Source organism: Eschscholzia californica, unplaced genomic scaffold (assembly GCF_041429995.1).
Source record: "Eschscholzia californica isolate CP2 unplaced genomic scaffold, dmEscCali1.0.p SCAF_3, whole genome shotgun sequence".
In the NCBI taxonomy this organism is placed as follows: Eukaryota; Viridiplantae; Streptophyta; class Magnoliopsida; order Ranunculales; family Papaveraceae; genus Eschscholzia; species Eschscholzia californica.
The window spans coordinates 40,192,562-40,215,520 of NW_028238420.1; the positions used below are offsets into that span (position 1 = coordinate 40,192,562).

The 22,959-nt window shown below is 36.5% G+C and overlaps 1 protein-coding gene across 1 annotated transcript; it reads right to left on the bottom strand.

Annotated features, from left to right (window-relative positions):
* Positions 1 to 398: 398 nt before the first annotated feature.
* Positions 399 to 2,199, bottom strand: LOC147550260 (large ribosomal subunit protein uL23-like). The gene is made up of 4 exons (XM_086666401.1): positions 2,048 to 2,199; positions 1,890 to 1,936; positions 748 to 1,114; positions 399 to 625 (listed from the first exon to the last, which is right to left on the bottom strand). The coding sequence occupies exons 2-4, from the start codon at positions 1,903 to 1,905 to the stop codon at positions 541 to 543; spliced, it is 468 nt and encodes a 155-aa protein (XP_086522527.1). The 5' UTR covers positions 1,906 to 1,936; positions 2,048 to 2,199; the 3' UTR covers positions 399 to 540.
* Positions 2,200 to 22,959: the final 20,760 nt, after the last annotated feature.

Consider the following 22,959-nt stretch of genomic DNA (forward strand, 5'->3'; position numbering starts at 1 on the left):
ATCAACATGTTATTTGATTGTTAGTACTTTCTATCGACTACACTAGAATGGTGAACTGAGAGTTTAGAGTCATTCTATATTAAACAAGAGCTAGACCTTTTTTTTGTTTTTTTTTTTTGTTGAAATTAGACCTTTTTTTTGTTGCTGTGTAAAAATGTTAATTCGCTAGAGAAGATACGATATAAGTGTGAGACCATAGCATGAATATGAGAGAACAAGTTAACGATTTAATTGGTCCTATCGAATTCAATGCCCCCCTATAAGTTTTTAAAATGAATCTTAAAATGAACAATTATGATTCATCAATATCAATTATGAACTTTTAGCTAAATTTTAGGTAGAAAATAGCCTAAAAATATAATCTCCTAGATTAACCCTTGGAGAACCTCCCACAACCATGAATTGAACCCACTAATAAAACATTGATCAAAATGGTTAAGATTTTCAGCAATACAGAATTGAAGTATTATCTCAAAAAGGAAATCTCTAACAAAACAGCGATAATGCAGTTCTTTGGAAATACGCAAAAACTTCCCAAACTTATATGATACCGATCTTGTTCGCCACATCTAACGCATCGTAATCTGGAGTCAATCTCACATATGCCTTCTTCGTACCGTCAGGCCTGAAATCACAGAATTCCAATAAATTTAGGTTCCAAAGGAATTTCAGATTATGTACATACAAGTAATTTAACTGGTTGTGTTACTGGTTGAACAAATCATAACCCGCAAATGTGGAGTATACCTGATAAGGGTGTTCACTTTCTTGGTCTGAATGTCGTACATCTTCTTGACTGCATCCTTGATCTTCTTCTTGTCTGCTCGAATGTCAACAATGAAGACTAGGGTATTGTTATCTTCAATCTTCTTCATTGCAGATTCAGTTGTGAGTGGGTATTTTAGAATCTGATAATGGTCAAGCTTGTTCCTTGGTGGTGCACTAATTCGAGGGTATTTTGGGTTCCTAGCAGTCTTTAGTGTCTTTGGCCTATGGAATGTAACAGATGTTCGGATCTTCTTGACCTTCTTCTTTATTGTTGATGCACCTGATTTCACTGCCTTGGCAGCCTTCAATGCCTGCGCCTTTGGGTCTGTCTTCTTTGTGACGGCAACTGCATAATACATGAGTGAAATAAACTCGAAAATTGAGATCACATTAAAGCACTAAAACTTCTTGTCTTGTTAGATGGAAGTACCCCAAAGGACGAATCTAAAACTACGGCTCTAGTAACTGAAAAATTGCAAATGTGTCATATAAGAAAATTGGCCAAAACACCGCGCCACGTTCTCTTTGATAAAAAGGATCCATCTATTTTTGACGCTTCAGCCCCGTGTAAGGTTATAGCACGGATTGCTACAGGCTCGCACGGAGTAAGGTGGTTTGCACAAGTTTAGTACATGGTTTGCATGGTTTCGGCGGGGATCTCAAACCGAACAAGATATTGGCATGTGTTTTTAACTAAGACCCAAACGAGAACTGGGTCGTCGGCCTAATTTCCTAAATTCACTATAAAGTATGTGCCTAAACAATATAACTCCACTAATTAGTATAAAATAATAAGAAATTCCACAAAACTACAAACAGCACAAGAAGCGAATACAACATTGCAATATTGAAGAAGACAATGTCAAATCATTCACATACTGAAACCCTAATGCAACATAAACATGGAGAGTTCATCACTACAGCCAGACAAAGAATCAAACTACAGAGAACTGTGTATTGTGTAATGAAGCTTGGTCGATAGTAAAACTCAATCTTCAGCTCATAATTTATAAAGTTGTAACTAGCAATAATCATTCAGTATACTAAATAATGTGGTTAGAAGGGTGAGCTAGTTAGAGAAAGAGAGAGGGGGCAAAGTTGAAGAAGAGGAAGAAGATTACCTTTAGCAGGAGCCATTGCTTACCCAACAAAACTGAACTCTATAGACCTGTCAATCACAAACAAAAACAAGGAGAAAAGTGATGAGCTAATCGGCCAAAACTGATTAAGGATATCCGCCGAAGAATTAATTTAGAGAGGGATAGAGAAGATGGAGGACCTAGTAGCTGGTAAAATGAGAAGAGCGACGCCTCTACAGATCTAGAAATTAGGGTTTCCCGGTTAAGTATTTATACTTTAGAACTATGAATTATGGGAAATTTGCTCAACTGCCCCCATTCAAGGGGCAGTTTGCCCATATGCCCCCAAAGTGAAAAAGTTTGCCCAAATGTCCTCTTTTCAAGTTTTTCAAATTTTTGTTTTGTTTTTACCCTCGTATATTTCCGTAATAACTTTCACCCAAAACCGAAGCCCTCTTCTTCTTCATACTCCACTGATTTCACACTCAACATGCAAGAGAACGTCCATGGAACATTGTTAAATTTACTGATTTAGGTTTATAACTAAGCAAGAAAACAAGCAATACTTTAGAATCGTCCTCATTTAAATTTAGTACTAAACAATAAACATGGAAAGGTCTTCAGAATCATCCCCATTTAGATTTCATTTAAGATGGATTTTTGTGTTTAAATTCAAAGGTTTTCTCTTTACAACTTGGTGAGACCATCAACCTTTATGAAGGAAGATTTAGTTACATTCTCTTTCGCTGCCAGAATTCAAATTAATATGACATTGTAAAGCTAGTGATTTGAAAATAACAAAGTGGAATTTGCAGATTTAATTTGGTGTTAAACTTGTTTGTTTTCCTGGGGTCTATTGCATATTATTGAACACTTTTGTTTTACATTTCTTTCAGATTTAATGGGGTGTTAAACATTTGTCACTTAAACTTGTTAATATGATCGACGCTTTCTTGTCTGCTTCAGTTGCGGTAATTCATCTTTCTCATTCAACATTTATCTTAATAAAATTATGGGTTATTCTTCTCTTTAAGACTTGATTTCTTCTTCATTTCCAGATGACTCCTATGCGATATACACCTCCATCATCATCAGAGCCTATAAATCCCAGTCATGATCCTCCCCCTATGGAGCAAAGCGATAGAATTAGAGGCATGACCCCATGTCTAACAAATATGAGGCAAAGTCAAGGAACCACGTTTCTGGTAAGAGAAAACATGTTAAGCCTCCCTTTAGTGTTTGGGATTACCAAAGTAGGAAATAGAGCTAAGTGTAAATATTGCGGAAATATTATGCATGTGACTAAAAAAGAAATGGAAAGTCTAATTTGAATAGTCACATAGCATTCAAGTGTAAGAAGTATCCAGATAGAGAAACAAAGCAAAAAAGTTCGTCTTTCGAGAATGTTAAGGGCGAAGAAACGAAACAAACTATCACTACTTTTAATGTAGTAACTTGTCATGGAGCATTAGCCAGAATGGTTGTGAAACACGATTTGTCATTTAGTTGGTACTGGGTTATATTTATATTACAATATTCACCTCTTCATAATCTTCTCATTTATTTTACGAAATTTGTGTTTCGTTGGTACTGAGTCGTATTTATATTGCAATCTCGTCTCTATTTTTCGTATTTGTGCTTTAATTTGCACTTTTCATATTTGAATTGGAATATAATGTCTTTTACGTTTGTTTATATTCTAGCTCGATGTATGTGGAAGAGGCAATGGCGTGGAGAATTGAAATAACGTTCTTAGTATGAGGAAGAAAATGACTTTTAGGAATTGAAGAAGCTACGTTTTGAACTTTTTTTTGTTAATTTGACTTTATGTATATCGTAGTTTTTTATCTTCCTAATGTTTGAATCTATTTGAATTGTAGACTTAATGGTTTAGGACTAGATACAAATTTCCAGCCTGTTCTAACTTAATTGCAGTAGGTTTATAAGTCAAAAAATCGAAATTTTATTTATGGTAAAATGTAAAAGGTAGTTCGGTTGAATTTTACTTATGGTAAAATTTAAGAGGCGGTTCGTGTGAGGGTAAGAAATCGCGGGTCAAGAAGTTAGCTGGACCGACCGTTGACCGGATGTCGAACCTCCACCTGTTAATATATTTGCGGGCATGGACGACATCTTTGGGCTTAACCTGCGACAAAAGAGACAAGAACACACGTGATCGTAAGATCTTAGGAGACACCGGGATGGTGCAAGCCTAAGGGGGCTCTGACGATCAACTCAGTAAGCTTGAAATAAGAGAATTAAAAGGTACGTCAGTGATATCCTTGGAATAATACCGTTGGTTGGTGGTCGGAGTTTAGGCACGACTCATAGAGTGGGCGGAGCTCGCCCCCTACGGATTAATTGACTCGTTGAAGAAAGGGTGTGTCACAATACTCGTGGATTAGACAACCCTGTGGAGATAAAGTAATTTGCTTACTTCGTCAGGATAGAGAAAGACGGGTCGTCCTCCTTTAAAGGTGGGTCGACCTGAAGGAGATGTCCTTCGACCAAGGTGACAATGCGAACAATTTGTCGGATAGGACAATTGATGTAGATGATCATCAAGTCCGATTGATTTAAGGATCGTAGAGTTGTAGCTAGAGACCAACTTCGATCGTCGAATTACGAAGTAATTCGCGGCTAACTTCGATCTGATCCTACAACGGGTTACACATAAGAGTGACAAATTGATCTAGGATATGACTAGTGGGAGTGAGATATAATCATGGGAGTGTCCCATAAACATATCTCATGGGCCTAAAAAGGAATTAGGCAAAGATAGTACAAAAAGGCCAAAAATAGGGTTTTTTGGGCCTAGATCGGTTCGGGTACTTCTAAGACTCAGATTGGACTGAATTTTGGAGGGTTAGTTTCTGATATAATAAACATTATATCTGCCAATTTTCGTGGTGTTTGGACGCTCCCTCCTTAGGTAATTGAGAAAATATCAATAGTTGCTATTTTCGACTATTTCCCTAAATCTTATTCTAAAGGGTGTTTGAGGAAACCTAAAAGGAGGTGGATTCTTTTTAGGGTTCTATATAAACACTCTTAGGGCAGAGAATAAGGTGTGGACTTTCTCTCTAAGCTTTCTTACTCTACCACATCAAGTAGAGAGGAGAAAGTGAGCTAATTCCCATTACTATCTATCTAGTCAAGAAGAAAGGTGTTCTTCTTCCAACCACCATTGGTGTGCTAGCTAAACAACAAGGTGGGAGATCAAGTTGATTGCTCGTGTCCCAAGTAGAGGAGCTACTGATGAGACATGAAAATGTCCCATTTGAATCTCTTAACTCGGGCGAGTTAGTCCAATTCGAGCCGTTACTCTGATAAATTGGTTGTTTCTCTTACTCAGGTGTCTTTTACGGAGTTCAAAGCGAAAATTAGATAAAATCGAGAGAAAGACGTGTTGAGGGCATTTTGGTCATTTGTTACTCAGAGAATTTTGGCAAATATTGATACTCGGATGAAACTAGAGTTCATGACGAACTTGTGGGCGAAAACGGAAGTCGAATCGGAGTTCGGATGAGCGAGTTAGCTTAAGTCAAAATTTGGGTCAAAGCAAGTAAACTAAAGTGAAGCAAAGACCATCCAGAAACACGTGGCGCGCAAAAGTGGAGTAAGTCGAACGGTTCAGATGAGGCGAGGGCTAATTTTCGGTATTAAGGTGGGACACGGGGGTTAAACTCGGGGATACAATTAGTTTGGATCCGGTGCATACAGTGCATGATATTTTAGTAGCCCCCGTGTTATCTGACGGTTAGAGTTGTTACTTGACACGTGGCTCATTACCAGAGTGTGTGGCGCCTTCATTTATCTACTCCCGAAGCACTGAATCCTTCTCACATGACAACCCACGCTAATTGGCACCAATATCTTTGGAAATCTTCTTTCTCTCGGCTTCATCCTTCACATAAGAGAGAGAGAGAGAGAGAGAGAGAGAGATTTCTTTCTAGAGATAGAAAGAAGCTAACAGAAAGGAAAGATAGAGAGAAAGAGATGTCTCTTTTGGAATGAGATTCGGCTAAGAGATATCAATGGAGAGAGAGGGACTGGTTCAGTTTGGGCTTCACTCTATAAAATAGAGAGATGAAAGCCGAGAGAAAGATTGAAGATGATATTATCTTTAAAACAGAGATTGAGGATAAAAGATTTTCTCTCCTTTATAATAAAGATATTTTGGAGGAAGAGATTGAATCAAATATTTAAAGAGAGAGGGAATAAAATCTGGAGATGAAGAAGCTTTAAGAAACAGAGGGAGATTTATTGAAAAGAAGGAAAGAAGATTGAAGAGGGATCAAGAACCGGATATTTTAGAGAGAGATGACTCTCGGCAGTATGGGGATTCTCTTACATATATATTGAAGAACAGAGAGAAGGAAGGTTGATCTCGACTGGGGGGTCTTCCTCTTGGTAGCTCAACCAAAACCGAGTATATTAGAGAGAGAGAGAGAGAGAGAGAGTGATGTAAAGAGCTCTCGGTTTTAGATCATCTAACGGCAAAAGAAGAAGAAAGAGGTTTAGAGAGAGAGAGAAGGCCTCCAGTAACGATCAAACCTGAGGTTAGAGAGAGAGAGAGTTTACTGTTTTCTGCTTCTTCTTCTGATTCTTCTCTTTGTGAGAGAGAGAAGATCAGATTGAAAGAGTATAGAGAGAGAAAGCTCCTGGTTTGTAGAGAGAGAGAGATTGAATTAATTTGAAAACTACATTAAAATCATTTTATCTTCTTCTCCCTTTACTGTTCCTGTTAGAGAAAGAAAGAGAGAGTTATATTATTGTTTAGATAGAGAAAGATAAAGTTTAGAGTGAGAAAGAAAGAGAAAACCGAGAGAGAGAAAAAACCAGTCGAGGAAAATAATTTTCTCACCAGGAAATCGTTTCCGGGAAGACGAGAAAATTATTTTCCCTAAGGGTCTGTTTGGCAGAATTCCGGAAAGAACAGCAGGAAAATACATCTTCTAGGGTCTGTTTGGTTGCAAATCAGAAGGAAAATTCCTTTTCGAAGATCATTCGTTCCAAAATGTTGTCCTCACCCCTTTTTATGTGTTGAGTCTATAGTCGTGATCACACTCACACATATGAGCGAACCATTCTTGAGTGATTTCATTTTTGGAGTGTATGTCCGTGAGGCCGAAGTCGAGGCGAAATGTACAAACTTGGGAATCAAGGTTTTGTGACTTCGGAACATAGATGTGCTCATTATGGCATGACACTTGCATTTTAGGGTAAGACCATTAGTGAAGAGATCTTTAGCTTTTACAAGAGCTTATTTACTTGATTCATTATGTGTTGACATGCTTAAACCTTTTACTATATCAATCATGCTTATCTACGATTTGGATTTTGGACCCTTGTGTATTTGAAACCATGATGTTTGTGGGTGTCATCTATGGAAACCCTCACGAGACCACACTCGTCCACTAGGGCAACCTAGGGGTTTAACGGCTTGTTGCATACGCTAAATGCAACCGGGATGCCTCCGAAAGTGAGTTAGGTTTTTCTTTTATTTTGTTTTGCTCGAGGACTAGCAAAATCTAAGTTTGGGGATGTTTGATGGGTCATGAAAATGTCCCATCTAAGTCGTTTAATTTAGCCAAGTTAGTCGGTTTCGAGTCTTTATTATAATAAAATGGTTGGTTTTCCCGATTAGGTGTCTTTTGCAAAGTTAGGTGTGAAAAACGGTTAAAAACGAGGAAAAGATGCATGAAGGGTATTTTGGTCATTTGGAGTCAAGGACATTCTGGTAATTTGGCCAAGGTCAGTGCGTGGTTGAAAAGTAGAGGTCGAGACGAGTCCGTAGGAGAAAACGGAAGTCAATTCGGAGTCCGGACGAGTGAAAAATGCAAAGTCAAAATCAGGTCAACATTTGGTCAGCATTCGGTACAATGTCGGGCAAGTTTCTGGCCGCGGTATGCTTGCAGAACACGTGTCGCTTGCCGAAGGTCGTCTCATCTAATTCCCGTGTTTCTGTTCAGCAGCGAAATGGACCCTTAGTGTGTGATCCCGTGTTTCGGACGCAGCTTAACTCCGTGCACCCAGATCCCACGTTTTAATCCTATCCATATGCTTTCGCGTTTTCAAGATCCGACGGCTCCCGTGCATCCCGTCCTTTATTGTTTATTCCGTGCACCCGAAGCAGCTTAAACTCCGTGCTCCCGGACGCGTGTCAACTTTCCGCTCGTCCAGATCCGTGCGCTACGCATCCGATGGCTGCTGCTTGCTTTCGCACGTCCCTTCCTAAGCCGCGAAGCACTGGATCTCGTGCATTTTCAAACCCTAACCAGCCAGATTCTTCACCTCCTATTCACGCGACAAGTGTCCCTCAATTTATCAATTGCAACCCCTAGCCGCCGGGTCACTTGATCTCTTTTAGGGTTTTGCACAAATTAACCCCTATAATTCCAAAAGTGACCCTCTCTTTTTCACCTACTACCATTTAACCCAACAAAAACCCTAACCCAACTCTATAAATAAATCTCTTGCTCCTCCATTAAAACCGAGACTTGCAAACCCTCTCAATATCCCTCTTCTCTATTCCCATACCTCTTCTTACTCAATCTTCCTCTTCTCCATTCTCAAACCCCTCTTACTTATTTCTTTCTCCAACCCATTTTCTCTACCAAATCCACCTTTTTCCATTATTTTTCCATCTTTCTCTACTACTACTTCTTCTCTACCACTATTCTTTCTTCCATTAATAGTCTTCTTCTTCTTCCTTCCATATTCTTCTATCATCTTTACCCTCTTCATATCTTCTTTCCAACTTCTTTCTAGATCTAATTTCTTCCTTCTTCGTTTTTTTTTTCTTATTTGGATGGCAATAAAATAACTATTACTTGGATTTCTTGAAGTAAAATTCTTGAGCACAAATGGAGCAAATCCTGGATAAAATGGAGATACATGGGAATATGGATTTTGAACATTCTTGGTGATTTCTTTCCATTAATTTCTTAGTATTTTCATTTACTTTATAAATTCAATGAATGTTACTCTAGATTTCATGTATAGTTAACTTAGCAATCTAAGGTTGTGAATGAAACCCATTTTGAATCTTTATAATACTTGTTCTTGATTAATTAAATCCTTTGATGTGCTTTAATGTCTATTGATTGTTTATCTATATGGATTGGATTTTCTTTCTATTACTCATGCCTCAAAATTAGATATTTCATACTTTCGTTAAGTTGTTAGATGGAGTATGCTTTTTAGATGATGAGTAATAGTTAAGCAATCCGAATCTCTATAAGGTAGATAATTAGAATTAGTAATTATAAAATTGTTTTATCTAGAACATCATCCGGAATCCAAATAGTTCATTATATTGGATTCCGAGTAAATACAAAAGAGATTTAAGTAATTAAGTGTTTGTTTTATAAAGTGAAATTATGCGGTGGATTTTATAACCTTAGATATCTTCTTACCTCTCTCTTAGTTAGTTTATTTAGTTTTATTCGTTTTCTTATTTCTTACATATCAATCATCAAATCTATGAAGTGGGGTGTGTGTGTGTTAGTCTAAGTTAGCTATTGACATTTTGATTATTGGGCTAAACTCGCCGTCAATATCCGAAGTTACCTACCTATTCCTTGGGACGATTTCCCGATTTAGAAATTATACTATAACTTGACCCCGTATACTTGCGGGAATAGACCTATTTTGGGCCTATCAAGTAGCTAGTTTTCTTCATCTAGGGTTTTAGGATGAAACTCATACTTGAGCCTTTAGAGACGTATTTTTATTTTGTTAATTCTCTTGATTGTGATTCAAAGTTAAAATTGTTTTAATTTGTAGAATTGATTTTCTTTTCATTGTTTATACTTTTAAATTTGATATATCATGCTTAGATTAGATTCTTTGATGATATATGCTTATTGATTGATAAACAATAGTTTAGAGATTTGTTTTTCGAAATAAACAATTACATTGTTATAGATTATTGGTTTTAAACGAAAACATCTTCCGGAATTAAGATAGTTCATTATCTGAAATTCCGAGTTATAAAAAAAGGAGAATTGACTAGTTAACTATTTGTTCTAAAGATGATTTTATGTGGTAGATTCCGAAACCCCTAGACTTCTCCCCCCATTTGAGTTCATCTTTTTATTTGTTTTAATATTTTATATATTTTATTTTATCACCAAAACAAATTTTCAAAAACAAAAACCGTCTTACTTCCAAGTCTTAGAATAGGTTTCACTTAGGTTGTGTTTGATAGCAATTTGGGGAAAGGAAAAAAAATAGAGAAAAATTTACTCAGAGAAATTTTTTCATCAAGAAACATTTTCTCCGTAACACTTTCCATATTTTCCACTGTTTGGTTCGTTAAAGAGAAAAAAGAAATAATTTTTATTTTCTCCACTTTCCACTGTTTGGTTTCCTAATGAAAAAATTACTCAACACTTTGACGAAATACAAGTAACCACTTGTGTGCGTCATGTGCATTTGAGGAAGAATCTAAAACAAAACATTTATCATGGTACTTCAAAATTGAAATAAAAAATTTGCCAGATACCAGCAAAACCAAAGGGTTGGGCGGGTTGGGTCGTATAATCCAGGGAGGAAAGGTATTTGAGACCAATACATTAAAGTGATAACCCTCCAATTTAAAGTGATAAATAAACCAATAAGAAATTAATTGCCCCCAATTTATCTCCCTAAAAGCATTATTCCTGAATCCATTCTTTATACATCTTATTTATCATCTATGTCTAATAGATCTCTTCAAACGCCATTTTGTCCCTCCATGCTACACTGCTTAATTCCCTCAGGACCATAATCAAGTTCAAGTACTTAATAGAGAGAGTACCCATTATTCCCCATTAATAGAGAGTACCCATTATTCCCCATTAGTGGGTCTTTCATCTTTAATATTGACCAAGTGAGAATACCCAATTGAGAATACCCAAATTGATAGAGAGAGACCTCTTGTAAATCCCGTGTGATAGTGTAGGTGGAGAAAGTTTTCAACATTTCTTTGTGAGAAAAATTTACCTGCGTGGTGGTGGGGTCAAGAGTTTCCCCCTATTTGAGGAAAGTTGGGAAAAACATGTCACGTGAGGGAAACCCTCACTTTCCCTCTAATGCAAACCGAACAATGGGAAAATATATTATTTAGAGAAACTATTACCCCTTTCCCTCAGAAAACTCCCTATCAAACAGGGCCTTAGTCTCTCAGGAACGAACCGGTCTTACCGGAAATTATTACAACTTGACACCCGTGCACTTGCGGGTGTAGACCTATTTAGGGTAACCTTTCTAGGCCCACCAGCTACGCTTGAAGCTCTTGGTCTTCTCATAAGCAATTGGAAAGGTTCGAGGGAAAACTAGCGAATAAGGTATTTATCTTTCTAGTTTTACTTAGTATTATTATGGACTTATGCATATGATCCTAGGAATACTAGTGTAGACATTAGATGTCTTATTTCCGCTATAAACACTAGTAGAAGGGTGTAAATCCCAACACGACCTCCTTTATTGAATAGTCGCAGGAGAGATAAAGATAGGTCGTCCTCCTTTGAATGTAGGGCGACCTTCTTCAATGAGCCGTCGTCAGGAGAGAGAAATATGTGTCGACTTCCTTTTGATCAGGCGTAGGTTGTTCAAGGGATGTATGATTAGTCGATCACATAGAGAGGATATGATGATGGTAATGGTAGAAGTGTCGTAGATAACTGGTTGATTCCTCGGTATGAGAGAGAAAGTAATGGAGTGTATTTGTCGATTGCCAGATTATCGAGTGTTTGAGTCGGGCATTAGATGATGCTCTAAGAGAGAGAGAGAGGGTAGTGGCGTGTGTTCGGCGATAACCAGATGATATTAGAGTGCTTGATAGTGATATCAGTGGAGTATGGGTATGTTCGGCGATCGCCAGATGGTCGAGTGTATTCGTCGGGAGTTGGATGATGAGTATTTCTGTCCCAGATTGGATGATCCGTATCGTTTTTCTCTCGATCTTTTTATAGTTTTGGTGGTCGACAGTCACCTAGCGTGAGCTGTCGTCTTCAATGTGGTAATGCATGGAGCTGTCACCATTAATACAGATAGTGTAACCCCTTAACGGGTATATTTGAGATCCTTAATGACCGTAGCGTCTCCCAACGATTATACGAAGGGGGGGGGGGTCTGCTGGGGAGGTGAGGACATACCTCTTTTACCAGGGCTGGATGAGGAAGTGAGGACGAACCTCTTTTACCCAGAGTTGGATGTGGAAGTGAGGACGGACCTCTTTTACCCAGAGTTGGATGTGCTTCCGCTTTCAGCATTGCTTCGGGGTGCCCGAAGATTAATGGGTCGGGCCTATTAGCCATTAATTCATGGGCTTGGTCACCGTGTAAGTCCATTAATCATGGATTTCTGGGGGCGCTCCTGGTGACGTGTTTTGGCCCATACAGTTCGGTTATCCAAACCGAACCAAACCGTTCATGTATAATTTTACCAAATCAAACCATGAACGCATTGGCTCGGATTGAAATTTGCAATAACTGAAACCGTCAGTTCGGTATATGGATTGGCTAAAAATGTCGATTTACTAACCGATGTTCACCCTAATAGAGACCATTTGACATGATCAATGACTGATGACCATGTCTCTTAGTATGTCAAGACCACAAGAAGGCCAAATATTAGGGGTGTACTTGAGTCGACCTGATGCGAGTAATAAGATGTTCAAGCTCGGCTAGTGCCCTTGATTGTTTGCTTAAGCTCGAGCTCGATCGAGTAACTGTTCATTTTCTCTAGATCGACTCATATATGTGTCAAGAGCTCGAGCTTGCACCGTTTTAAGCTTGTTTATCAAAATACTTCAATTTAAACCACCTTTCCAATTTATCAAAATACTTCAGTGACCATTCGTCACATACAACAATAATGATTAATGATTCATATTCCAGTAATCTATTGATGGTTGGTATTATAGGTACAAGTTTCAACACAAATACATAATTATGAACTTCACTAAAATAAATATTATGTTAAACGAGTTGTTCACAAGTTTATATAAACGAGCATGATTTTGAGCTTGTGTTAAGCTTGTACTCGTTAATCTTCGAGTCGAGCATGAGCAATAGTCGAGCCAAGCTCGAGTAGCTCGTTATATGCTCGGCTCGAGTACACCCCTACCCTGAAGGAGATGTCTTTCGACCAAAGATCCAATGCGAACAATTTGTCGGGTAGGACAAATGATGAAGAAGAACATCAAGTCAGAACGATTTAGGGGTCGTAGTGTTTGGCTAGAAACCAACTACGATCTTCGAATTACTAAGTGATTCGCGGCTAACTTTGATCGAATCCTACATCGGGTTGCACATAAGAATGTCTATTTGATCGGATGATATAACTTGTGGGATGAGACATATAATCATGGGAGAGCCCCATAAACATGTCTCTTAGGCCTAAAAGAAGTTTAACAAAGATAACACAAAGGACCCAAAAGAAGGATATTTGGGTCGGGCACCAAAATAGGTGATTTGGGGCCCAAGAGGGCACGACCAGGCTTGGCCGTGTGGCCCTATAGGGGCCGACCAGATCTGCCCAAGATGGGCTTGTTTCTGCCGACCAATAATAAGGAATTAAGAAAATAGAAACTACATTCTATTTTCGATTATTTCCTTAATCTTATTCAAAATGGACTTTTTAGAAACCAAATTAGGGTTGGACTATAACTAGGATTCTATATAATGTCTCTTAGGGACTTGAATAAGGTGCAGAACTTTCTCAAGGAGTTTTCTTACTCTACAATCAAGTAGAGAAAGAAAGAGAAATTATTCCCAAGCTATCGAACCAGTCTTAAAGAAGAAGTGTTCTTCCAATCAAACCACCATTCGCGTTCTAGCTAGCAACAAAGTGGGAGATCAAATTGATCTTTCGGGTGTCTTGAGTAGAGGAGCAACACTTGGAGTTCTTGGTCTTCACATTCGATTGGAAAGGTTCGAGGGAAAATTTAGCGATTAGGTAATCTCTAAACTCTTAGTTAATTATTAGCTTATGCATGTGATCTTGGAAATACTAGTGTTAGACATTAGATGTTTGAGATTTCGCTTAGAACACTAAAAGTCACCACAACCCAACATAGCCAACATCACACAACAAACAGGAAGTGAAGATCACTTCTTATTTCTTTATTTAGTCCAAAATCAATGAGACTAAAAAGAAAAAAAAGTTGAGGAGGGATTACTTAAATCTTCCTCCCTCAACTCATACACATGCAGTGGCGAAATTATAAATTTTTCTCGACGTAAGCACGTTTCTAAGGTGGTTAATGAAAAAAATTAAGCGCGAAAAAAAAAAGAATTTTTATTGATTATAAAATCCAAAACAAATATATATCAATAGTATCAACGTTTTTAAATCGATAAAAAACTTAAATAAAATGAAATTAAAAAGAACTTAGTAATATTATTAGCTAATATTTTGCATAATTGGGATTACTTGAAATCCTAATATATATATAAAAAAAAGTTTATTTCCCTAATAACCCCTAACTTTATGACCCATTTCCTGCCTAACCCCATACTTTATAGAAAATATCCAGATGATCTTTTTTCAGTTACCGTTATAACTCCGTTAATTAGTTATCACCTCTCTCTCCCCTCCATCTCATCCCCTCTCCCTGCCACCTCTCATTCTCGCCACCTCATCGTCTTCACCGGCGAAGGTTGCTAGCTGACTAATTTTCCGGCCGACGACCTTCAAACATAAGTTTTTTTCCCCTCTCTAGATCTGCGAACATACCTTGAAGGTCTGTTCGCAAGCCATTGATCTGGTGAACCAGATATAGAGAGAGGAGAGTAATTTTTTTATTAGAGAGAGATAGAGGATGGAGGGAATTTTATTTATTTATTTATTTTATGTTTGAAGGTCGCCGGCCTTCGCTGAGGTGAAGACGATGAGGTAGCAGAGAGGGGTGATGAGATGGAGGAGAGAGAGGTGATGACTAGTTAACGGAGTTATAACCCAAAAAAACTAAATTAATACAATTAAAATTGGGGGCTATTTGGGAAATAATCGGTCATAAAATTAGGGGTTAGCCCAAAAATCGGTTATAAAGCTGATAAAGTAGGGGGCTAGGTAGGAAATCGGTCATAAAGTTGAGGGCTATTTGGGAAATAACTCAAAAAAAACTAAATTGATACAATTGAAATTTATAGAAAGGGAACTAAAGAAAACATAATCTTAGTTTTTTAAATTAAGAACATCTCAACCAGTGGATTGAAATCGGGTACAAAAAAGAATAATCTCCCAAAATTTATGTTTAATAAGTTGTCACACCCCGAAGAGAGAAAGAAATATTACCAGCACACATAAAATTAAAGCAATTTTAATACTTAATTAATGAGGTTAAAATGGTAAGTAGTGGGTTGGATCTAGGTTAAAATGGTGCAGCCACTATGTTGATAAAAAGTGTATGTGTAAGGTCACTTCAACCATCCCGAAGTCATCGATTGTACGTCTTGAAATGTGTTTGTTCTCTCTAGGCATATGAATATATCTAATCCAACCTCGCTCCAAGCAGGGCATGGCGTTCCAGCCGCATCTTGGATCAATGCACAATTTTAACATATTAGTTATGTTATATTAGATATACATGCGCGAAAAGTATATTTTTATGAAAACTAAGCAAATATTTACAGTTAAATAACGATCAATAGCTTTTAAAGTCTACTCAAACCTATTGCGAGCCTTATTGTTGCAAAAAAGAAATAAATCTTTTCTAACTCCGTCGACATACATTAAAGACAGATAACCACCACAACCACCATTCGAACAGCCTCACCTGTTCCATTCGCATCCAGTAATGTAATGACTAGAACGATTACACACCAAATAAAAAGATGTAGTTGAACAAGACATGGTTTGAAACTATGTAAGTGAATTACGTAATGAATCTATTTATATGAAAAATTGTCAGTAATGTAATTACTAGAAAAGTTGATCGGACAATACATGTATTAAATTATATCGTCGCAACCTTATTTAGTAGATAACAAATTACGTAATATTTTAAGTTTTCCAAATCGTTTTGATAAAACAACGCATATACAGATAAACATATATATATATATATATATATATATATATTTAAATCTGATTGATAAAACAACACATATATATACATATATGTGTCTGAAACTTTGTACATCTTACAAACAAAATATTGATGACGGATTCAGACATAATAAGGCGTCAGCGGCGGCGATTGCAAAAAACCACCACGGAGTCATTATTAGCGAGAAATCGACGACATTCGCACCTAAGTCTCCCCTTCGCAGTAAGCTGAAAGGCTTTGGTCTTGGTTTTGAACTGGCAGAAGAATTAGGGCTCCAAGCCTTTATCATTGAAGGGGACATCAAAACCCTAGTAGACCTCTTATCGGACGACCACCAGATCTCCCCATGACGCATCCATGGAAAAATAATGGAATTACGTGTCAAGAGAGTAACTAAACCAGGTCTAGAGAAGCTAATGGATTTGTTAGATTTGGGACTAGGGATGAAAACCTATATAGGAGAGGACTAGATTTAGGTAACTTCGTGAGGGACTATTGCGCCCTGAATTTAAGCTTTGCTGACCTTATTCAAGTAAGTGGGGCAGCAACCAATAGAAGGTATAGGGTTAAAAATGGTATGCGGAATAGAATAATCAAGGTGAGGTCGAGACGGTCGGATGCGGTTTTAGGTGTTGTCGAACATAACTACATCAGTAATGGTATTGAAGAAGGGAGTCATGAAAATGATCAAATTAAGGGCGTAGGTGTATAATCATACCTATGAACCGGATTATCTCAATCTGAAGTTGAATTATTGAATGCAAGTCTTAATTTAGTTAAGGCAGAAGTGGGTAACAAGGACGGTTATCGGGTGTTCTTCAATAACTTTCCGATTTAAGTATAATGAGGATACGGAGAAGTTCTAGTTTGACTTTAAAGCCCTTCATTTGGAAATAAGTGAATTGAGACTTTCAAAAGAAAAACCTAGTCTTCTAAGTTTACTTCTCATGTCTTTGAACATGGCTTTGTGGGTGGTGATTGTTGGAGTTAGCGTCACCCAAATCTCTCTTATCACCTTAGTCATCTACTTCCTACACAATAAGCGACATCCAGTTCTTACTTTTATGAGTTTCATTAACACTATTAAATCTATTTATGCTTATTGGAGGAAGGTTATGAGTTTAGCTTGACCATAACTAACAAGAGATGTGTCAGTAGATGAATTATTTGTTAAACATCATCGTATTAGATCTTTTGTTAAACCTCATCTGTTTTTTGTTAAACAAATGTACTATTATTTTTGGTATACTATTTTATAAGTCATGTATCTTTCCACAATGATAATTTTCTTCTAAACTAATCAAAGATACAAATTTGAATTTTAAATAAGAAATTATTTAAAAAAATAGATTGTTCGTACTCTGTTTTAAATTCTAGATACGAATTGTATTTAAAATATTAAAATAATAAACGAGAATAATGAACATAAACTATTTTAATTAGAACCGAGACGAGTGATCTTTTTCTTTAAGACAATAACTCATCCTGAGTATTGCACCCGTTTATTATACCAAAAATATAAGCGATTTGTCTCCCAGGTTACAACGGATCAGAGGTACTTTGATCTGAAAATCTCTCGAACGTCAGTAAGTATTGAAAATCTCTTTCCTTAAGACAATAACTCACTCACTGTGTTGTTGAAGTATATAGGTTTTATTCCTAACAACTGAATGTTTTGTAAATAATTCTTTTTTTACTGTCTAGGACATAATACGACCAAACGACCCTCTTCATGTGGTTCGACGATTGTCATGTAAAAAAATCTTAGATAGTATTTTTTCTGAATCATGTCAACACAATAAGAACTAAATGAATTTTATTAGCGTTGACAGACATATATATTATTTCAACTCATAAACATTATCTATATATTGATTAACATGGAAGAAACATTAAAATATTGGCAAAAAAGTTAAAACTTACACAAAAAAGTTATGAGTATAAAAACTATAAAATGAAACAGATGAGTAAAATGACTATAATTTCCTCTGTTAATGTTTTTTCTTTTCTTTTTTGACAGATAAGCTAATTCCATAAATGACATCCAAAAGATGTACATCGTACAAGCTTACAAATCCTTTAGAGGATCAAACCGAAAACTATAGACTTAGTTAAGGATTTAAAATGGATTTCGCCAACTCATGTGGGGCGAAGTTTGCTTCTCTAGTACAATGGTTTATTACCACGTCTCTTTCTGCTAGATACCCACGTAATCTATCCAAGTCGTTGATTAATCGCCACGGGGAAGCATCACGTCCATCCATTATTAATTAACAAATATATTAACTTTTAAGATAACTTACCAATAGAAAAACCTTTCTCTTTACTGTTTAGATGAAGAGACATGAGAGAATAATGAGAGAAAGTCGAGAGACATTTAAGGAAGTTATGAAAAAAATTGGTTGAATTTCAGTGTGAATGAAAACGTGGGAGAGTATCAAGGCAGCTAGAATTTAGTGGATTTCAAATTGAATTTTAGTGGGACAACCGTGAGAGAGTGAGTAATTAGAGAAAATGAAAACTAACCGTGAGAAAATAAATGAAGTAGTTATATTCAAATTTTTTTGTTTTATTATTGACTTTAATACCCTTCCTTTTGAGTCAATTTACATAAAAAGATTTTATATCATCCGTCGGATGTTTTCCCAACCAAATCTCTAAAATATAATGGACGGTCAGACTTATCCCATGGATAACTGACTGAGCTGTTTTAATATAATGGATGACATGAAAAATAAAATACACTAGACAGGATAAATGTGTAATAAAACTTATCGATCACATGCAATCTCTAGTGTCGCAATCCCTGCGATTTCTGAAATGATAGACAACGACAGTTGTATATTGAGATACACAGATAATAAAAATAAACTCCTCTAGACTACAATATGTTTAACATTTCTAAAAACAAATTAAATATTTTGAAAGCCAAATGTCGTCATTTAACCATTGTCCCTTCATTCATAACCCACAAAACAATTTGACCTTGAATATATTATTACCAATGTTAACTTGTACTCTGGACCTACATAATCAAAAAAATTATATTACACAATATACGGTAAGTAATACTCACTATGAAATGTAGTTTCACTTACACTTACACTTACAATTTCATGATATCCAAACATGCACGTCATCGGCAGTCATGTCTGGAAATCATGAAATCGATTGATCTGTCCTTACGTCTTTTGACCCTATACAATGGGATTCTTCAGTAGGCATCTCTCTTTCATGTTAACTCAAGTCATATAACTCGTACTGTTGAAATATCTTATCAACAACTTCAACCTTAGAGTCTCGAAGTACATCTTTCTCGTCGTCAGAAACTTCAAATGCCTCACAAGTAAATACTTTGAATTCTCTCGCACCTTAATTATGAGAGAAAAATCACTTTAAACGTTCAAAAACAAAATATACAATAAACACGTTTTCAATTGCCTCTCTACTAGACACATCCCCCGTCCCAACGGTATAGACTTCCTCGTTTTCCTCCCAAACCACTCCCAATTTAATTATACAATTATAATTTGATAGGAAATAGATGATGAAAATGTCACCCCTAAGTTAATCAACCATTTACCTCCATTAAGTGGCATTTTTGCATCGCCGACAGAGATTGCCTTATCTCTTGGGACTCATCCACCTTCTGTGCGGTAAAGACTTCATTGTTTTTCTCCTAAGCACACTAAATTTAATTAAACAGCTACAATTTCATTCTTACATGTATCGAAAAAGTCACCACAAAGTTAATTAATCGTTTACCTCCATTATGTGGTCGGTTTGCATCGCACGCGAAGATTGTTTCATCTCTTCATCTTGCATCATAGCCGGAGGTGAAGGGAATTATACCCTTATACTAGTGTTTATAGCAGATAACGACATCTAATGTCTAACACTAGTATCCCCAAGATCATCATGCAAAACTAGTAATTAACCAATAAGAAGATAGTAGATTACCTTAATCGCTATTTCCCTCGAACTGGTTGTATAGATTAAAGAAGACCAAGAGCTTCAAACGTAGCTCCTCTACTTGGGACACCGAATAGTGTATTTAATCTCCCTCCTTGAAAGCTCGCTAGCACTCCAATGGTGGTTTGATAATAAGAAGGCCTTCTTCTTGCTTGACTAGAAGATAGCTTGGGAATTAGCTCACTTTCTCCTCTCTACTTGATGTGGTAGAGTAAGAAAGCTTAGAGAGAAATTTCACACCTTATTCTATGCCCTAATAGTGTTTATATAGAATCCTAATAAGAATCCACCTCCTTTTAGGTTTCCTAAAACACCCTTTAGAATAAGATTTAATGAAATTGTCGAAAATAGCAACTAGTTGATATTTTCTCAATTCCCTAAGGATATGACGTCCAAACCCATCCAAAATTGACAGATTTAATGTTCATAACATAAGGAAACGTCCCTCCAAAAATCATCCCAATCCGAGCCCTAAAAGTGCCCGAATCGGCCTAGGCCCAAAACCCTTATTTCGGGCCTTTTTGCTATCTTTTGCCCAAATTCTATTTAAGCCTGTGAGATATGTTTATGGGACATTCCCAATGTTATATCACACTCCCACTAGTCATATCATCCGATTAAATATCCATTCTTATGTGTAACCCGATGTAGGATCCGATCGAAGTTAGCCGCGAATTACTTCGTAATTCGACGATCGTAGTTGGTTTCTAGCTAAACGCTACGACCCCTAAATCAATCGGACTTGATGATCTTCTTCATCAATTGTCCTAGCCGACATATTGCTCGCATTGCCATCTTGGTCGAAGGACATCTCCTTCAACTCCTTCAGGAGGTCGTCCCATCTCTTCACCCATACTCACTTTAGACATGTAAAAAGATAATTTACTTTTGAGTTATTTTATTCTCTCATCCGTGTTACGAAGTACCTTTCTAAGCTGAGTTATAACCACATTAAGCATATCTATTTTCTGTTGAGATTCATCCTCAACTTCTTCACCTAACTCAAACTCGTCAGGTGAATACTATTCATATATTTTCTACGGTCCAATATGGGACTAGGTTAGACGAACCAGAGTTAGCTTTGACATGAAGTGTAATTTCGCATTTGAGTTCCCAATATAGGTGCAATATTATCTTTTTCCAAATGGGTTATAGATAACAAACACAAATACATTCAGATACAATTTAGAAAGTACGTAAAAATATATAAGTATATAGTCTTAAATTATATTATTCAAATGCTAAACTTCTGACGATCTTATGCTATTAAGGATAAAAATTGACAAAAAAATATTTTTTTTTAAGTTAAATCGAAAGGGTACAATTAGAGATTTGAACTGGAATGTTATCTGAGTTCCAAATGCCTGCCAAATTTGTTTGGAGTGTACAAGCTGTCAATTCATGGACATCAAAATTACTATGCCTTAAGCAAAAGAAGCAAAAGAAGCAATTAAATGTGATCAAATGTAGATTGTCGATGATGAATCCCCGAGAGTAAGTCATAGATTCTCCAGGGATCTATGACCTAGATGATGTAATATTTTCATTGAGAGCTTTTGTGTTATTCTCAATGATGGTTTTTTGAAAACCTATTCGGATTGATAACTTCAGTCCCAGTAAGAATATCAAGGCTTCAACTTCAGTTGGATCTTGACAGAAGACTAATTTAGATTCGCCCCATAAGAAAATATCGATGTGATTCTTTGCTAACGCCGAACAACTTGATCTAGTCGATAGGAAGGCTCCATCCACATTTTTCTTTATAAATTGTTCCATTAACGGTACCCAAGGACAAACTCTTGTAATTGATCTATCATTTGGAGAATTAACCGGATGATGTGAGTTCATATATGATTCTCGTTTTTTTCTGTATCAAGATAATAACTTTTTCTATGTTGAATGTGCTTGAGTCAAAGGTTACCAGGTTGCTTTCTTTATAAAAGTTCCATAAGATCATACAAGCTTTGATGAAAGTATAAAAATGATTTGGATAAAAAGTCATTGTTGCAACTGATATTTGATTGTTGGGGAATGAGTTATGGAATATGATATGTTTGAATGTCAAAATTTTGAAGCAGAGACTGCATGTAAGGACATTCCATAAGATGATGATCAAAGGTCACTGTCAGTTGATTACAACAAACACAAAATGTTGATGAGATCTGTATGAAGCTTTGTATATTGTTACTTACTGGTAAGACATAATGAGGTAACTTCCAAATAAAACACCGTATTTGTAGTTCTAACTTGTTATTCTTATTTAACCTTTTTCTAATCAAAAGAAGGTGTGATGATGATGGACCCTGATTGTCTAATAATTCTTGATGGAAAGGTTTAATTTAGGAGATAACTGACCTGAAGTTGTTAGTCAGATAAATCGATCAAGGAGATTTTTTGTTGTTGAAAACAATCCTACTTTTGACTCCGCACATTGAATGTCTACAATTGACATATATATTGGACATATATGTAGCATTCAAATGTAATGTGAAATAAAAAGTAAGTGGCTCCACACAAATAACTTTTCTGCAAAATAGAGGTGGCCCAAGCCTAAATCAACCAAAACGACCTCTTTGACCTCCGTTGTAATGAAGGGCCTCATATTTTAAATTTCGTATGCCAGTTTCGAGTAATTATTATATTCTAAACAGACTTCTGACATGATTAAGTCGTAAGCAGTGTTAAAGAGTTTAGATTATGGGCAAGAGATCAAAGGTTTAAATCCACCCGTGAATATTTTGAATTTTATTTTATTTCTAACTAACATTATTTATATAGAGCCCAAATTTTAAACTCTGTTTTGCCAACAAGTGATAGCTGAGTTGGTAGTGCATGTACTCTTGAATCTTAGAGGTCCCAGATTCAATTTCCAGCGAAAGTGAAATCTACGGTTTATTGAACTTGAGTTATTAAAGGTAGGTCCATTTCTTTCCTGATGTAAGTTCGACGGTTATCGTGTTTATTACATATTTTTCATGTATCGATGCTTTTATAACGTGTATAGTAGTTTATTTAAAAAGAAAAGACTCTGCTTTGGACCTTCCAAATGTTTGGACCGAATTTAACCAAAAATATCGATTTTGACAGTATGAAAAA

What these genes read in the sequence shown, in the direction of transcription:
- LOC147550260 (XM_086666401.1), bottom strand. An exon ending in AAAGTGAACACCCTTATCAG is followed by an intron (nt 626 to 747) that starts GTATACTCCACA and finishes CTGTGATTTCAG; the next exon opens with GCCTGACGGTACGAAGAAGG.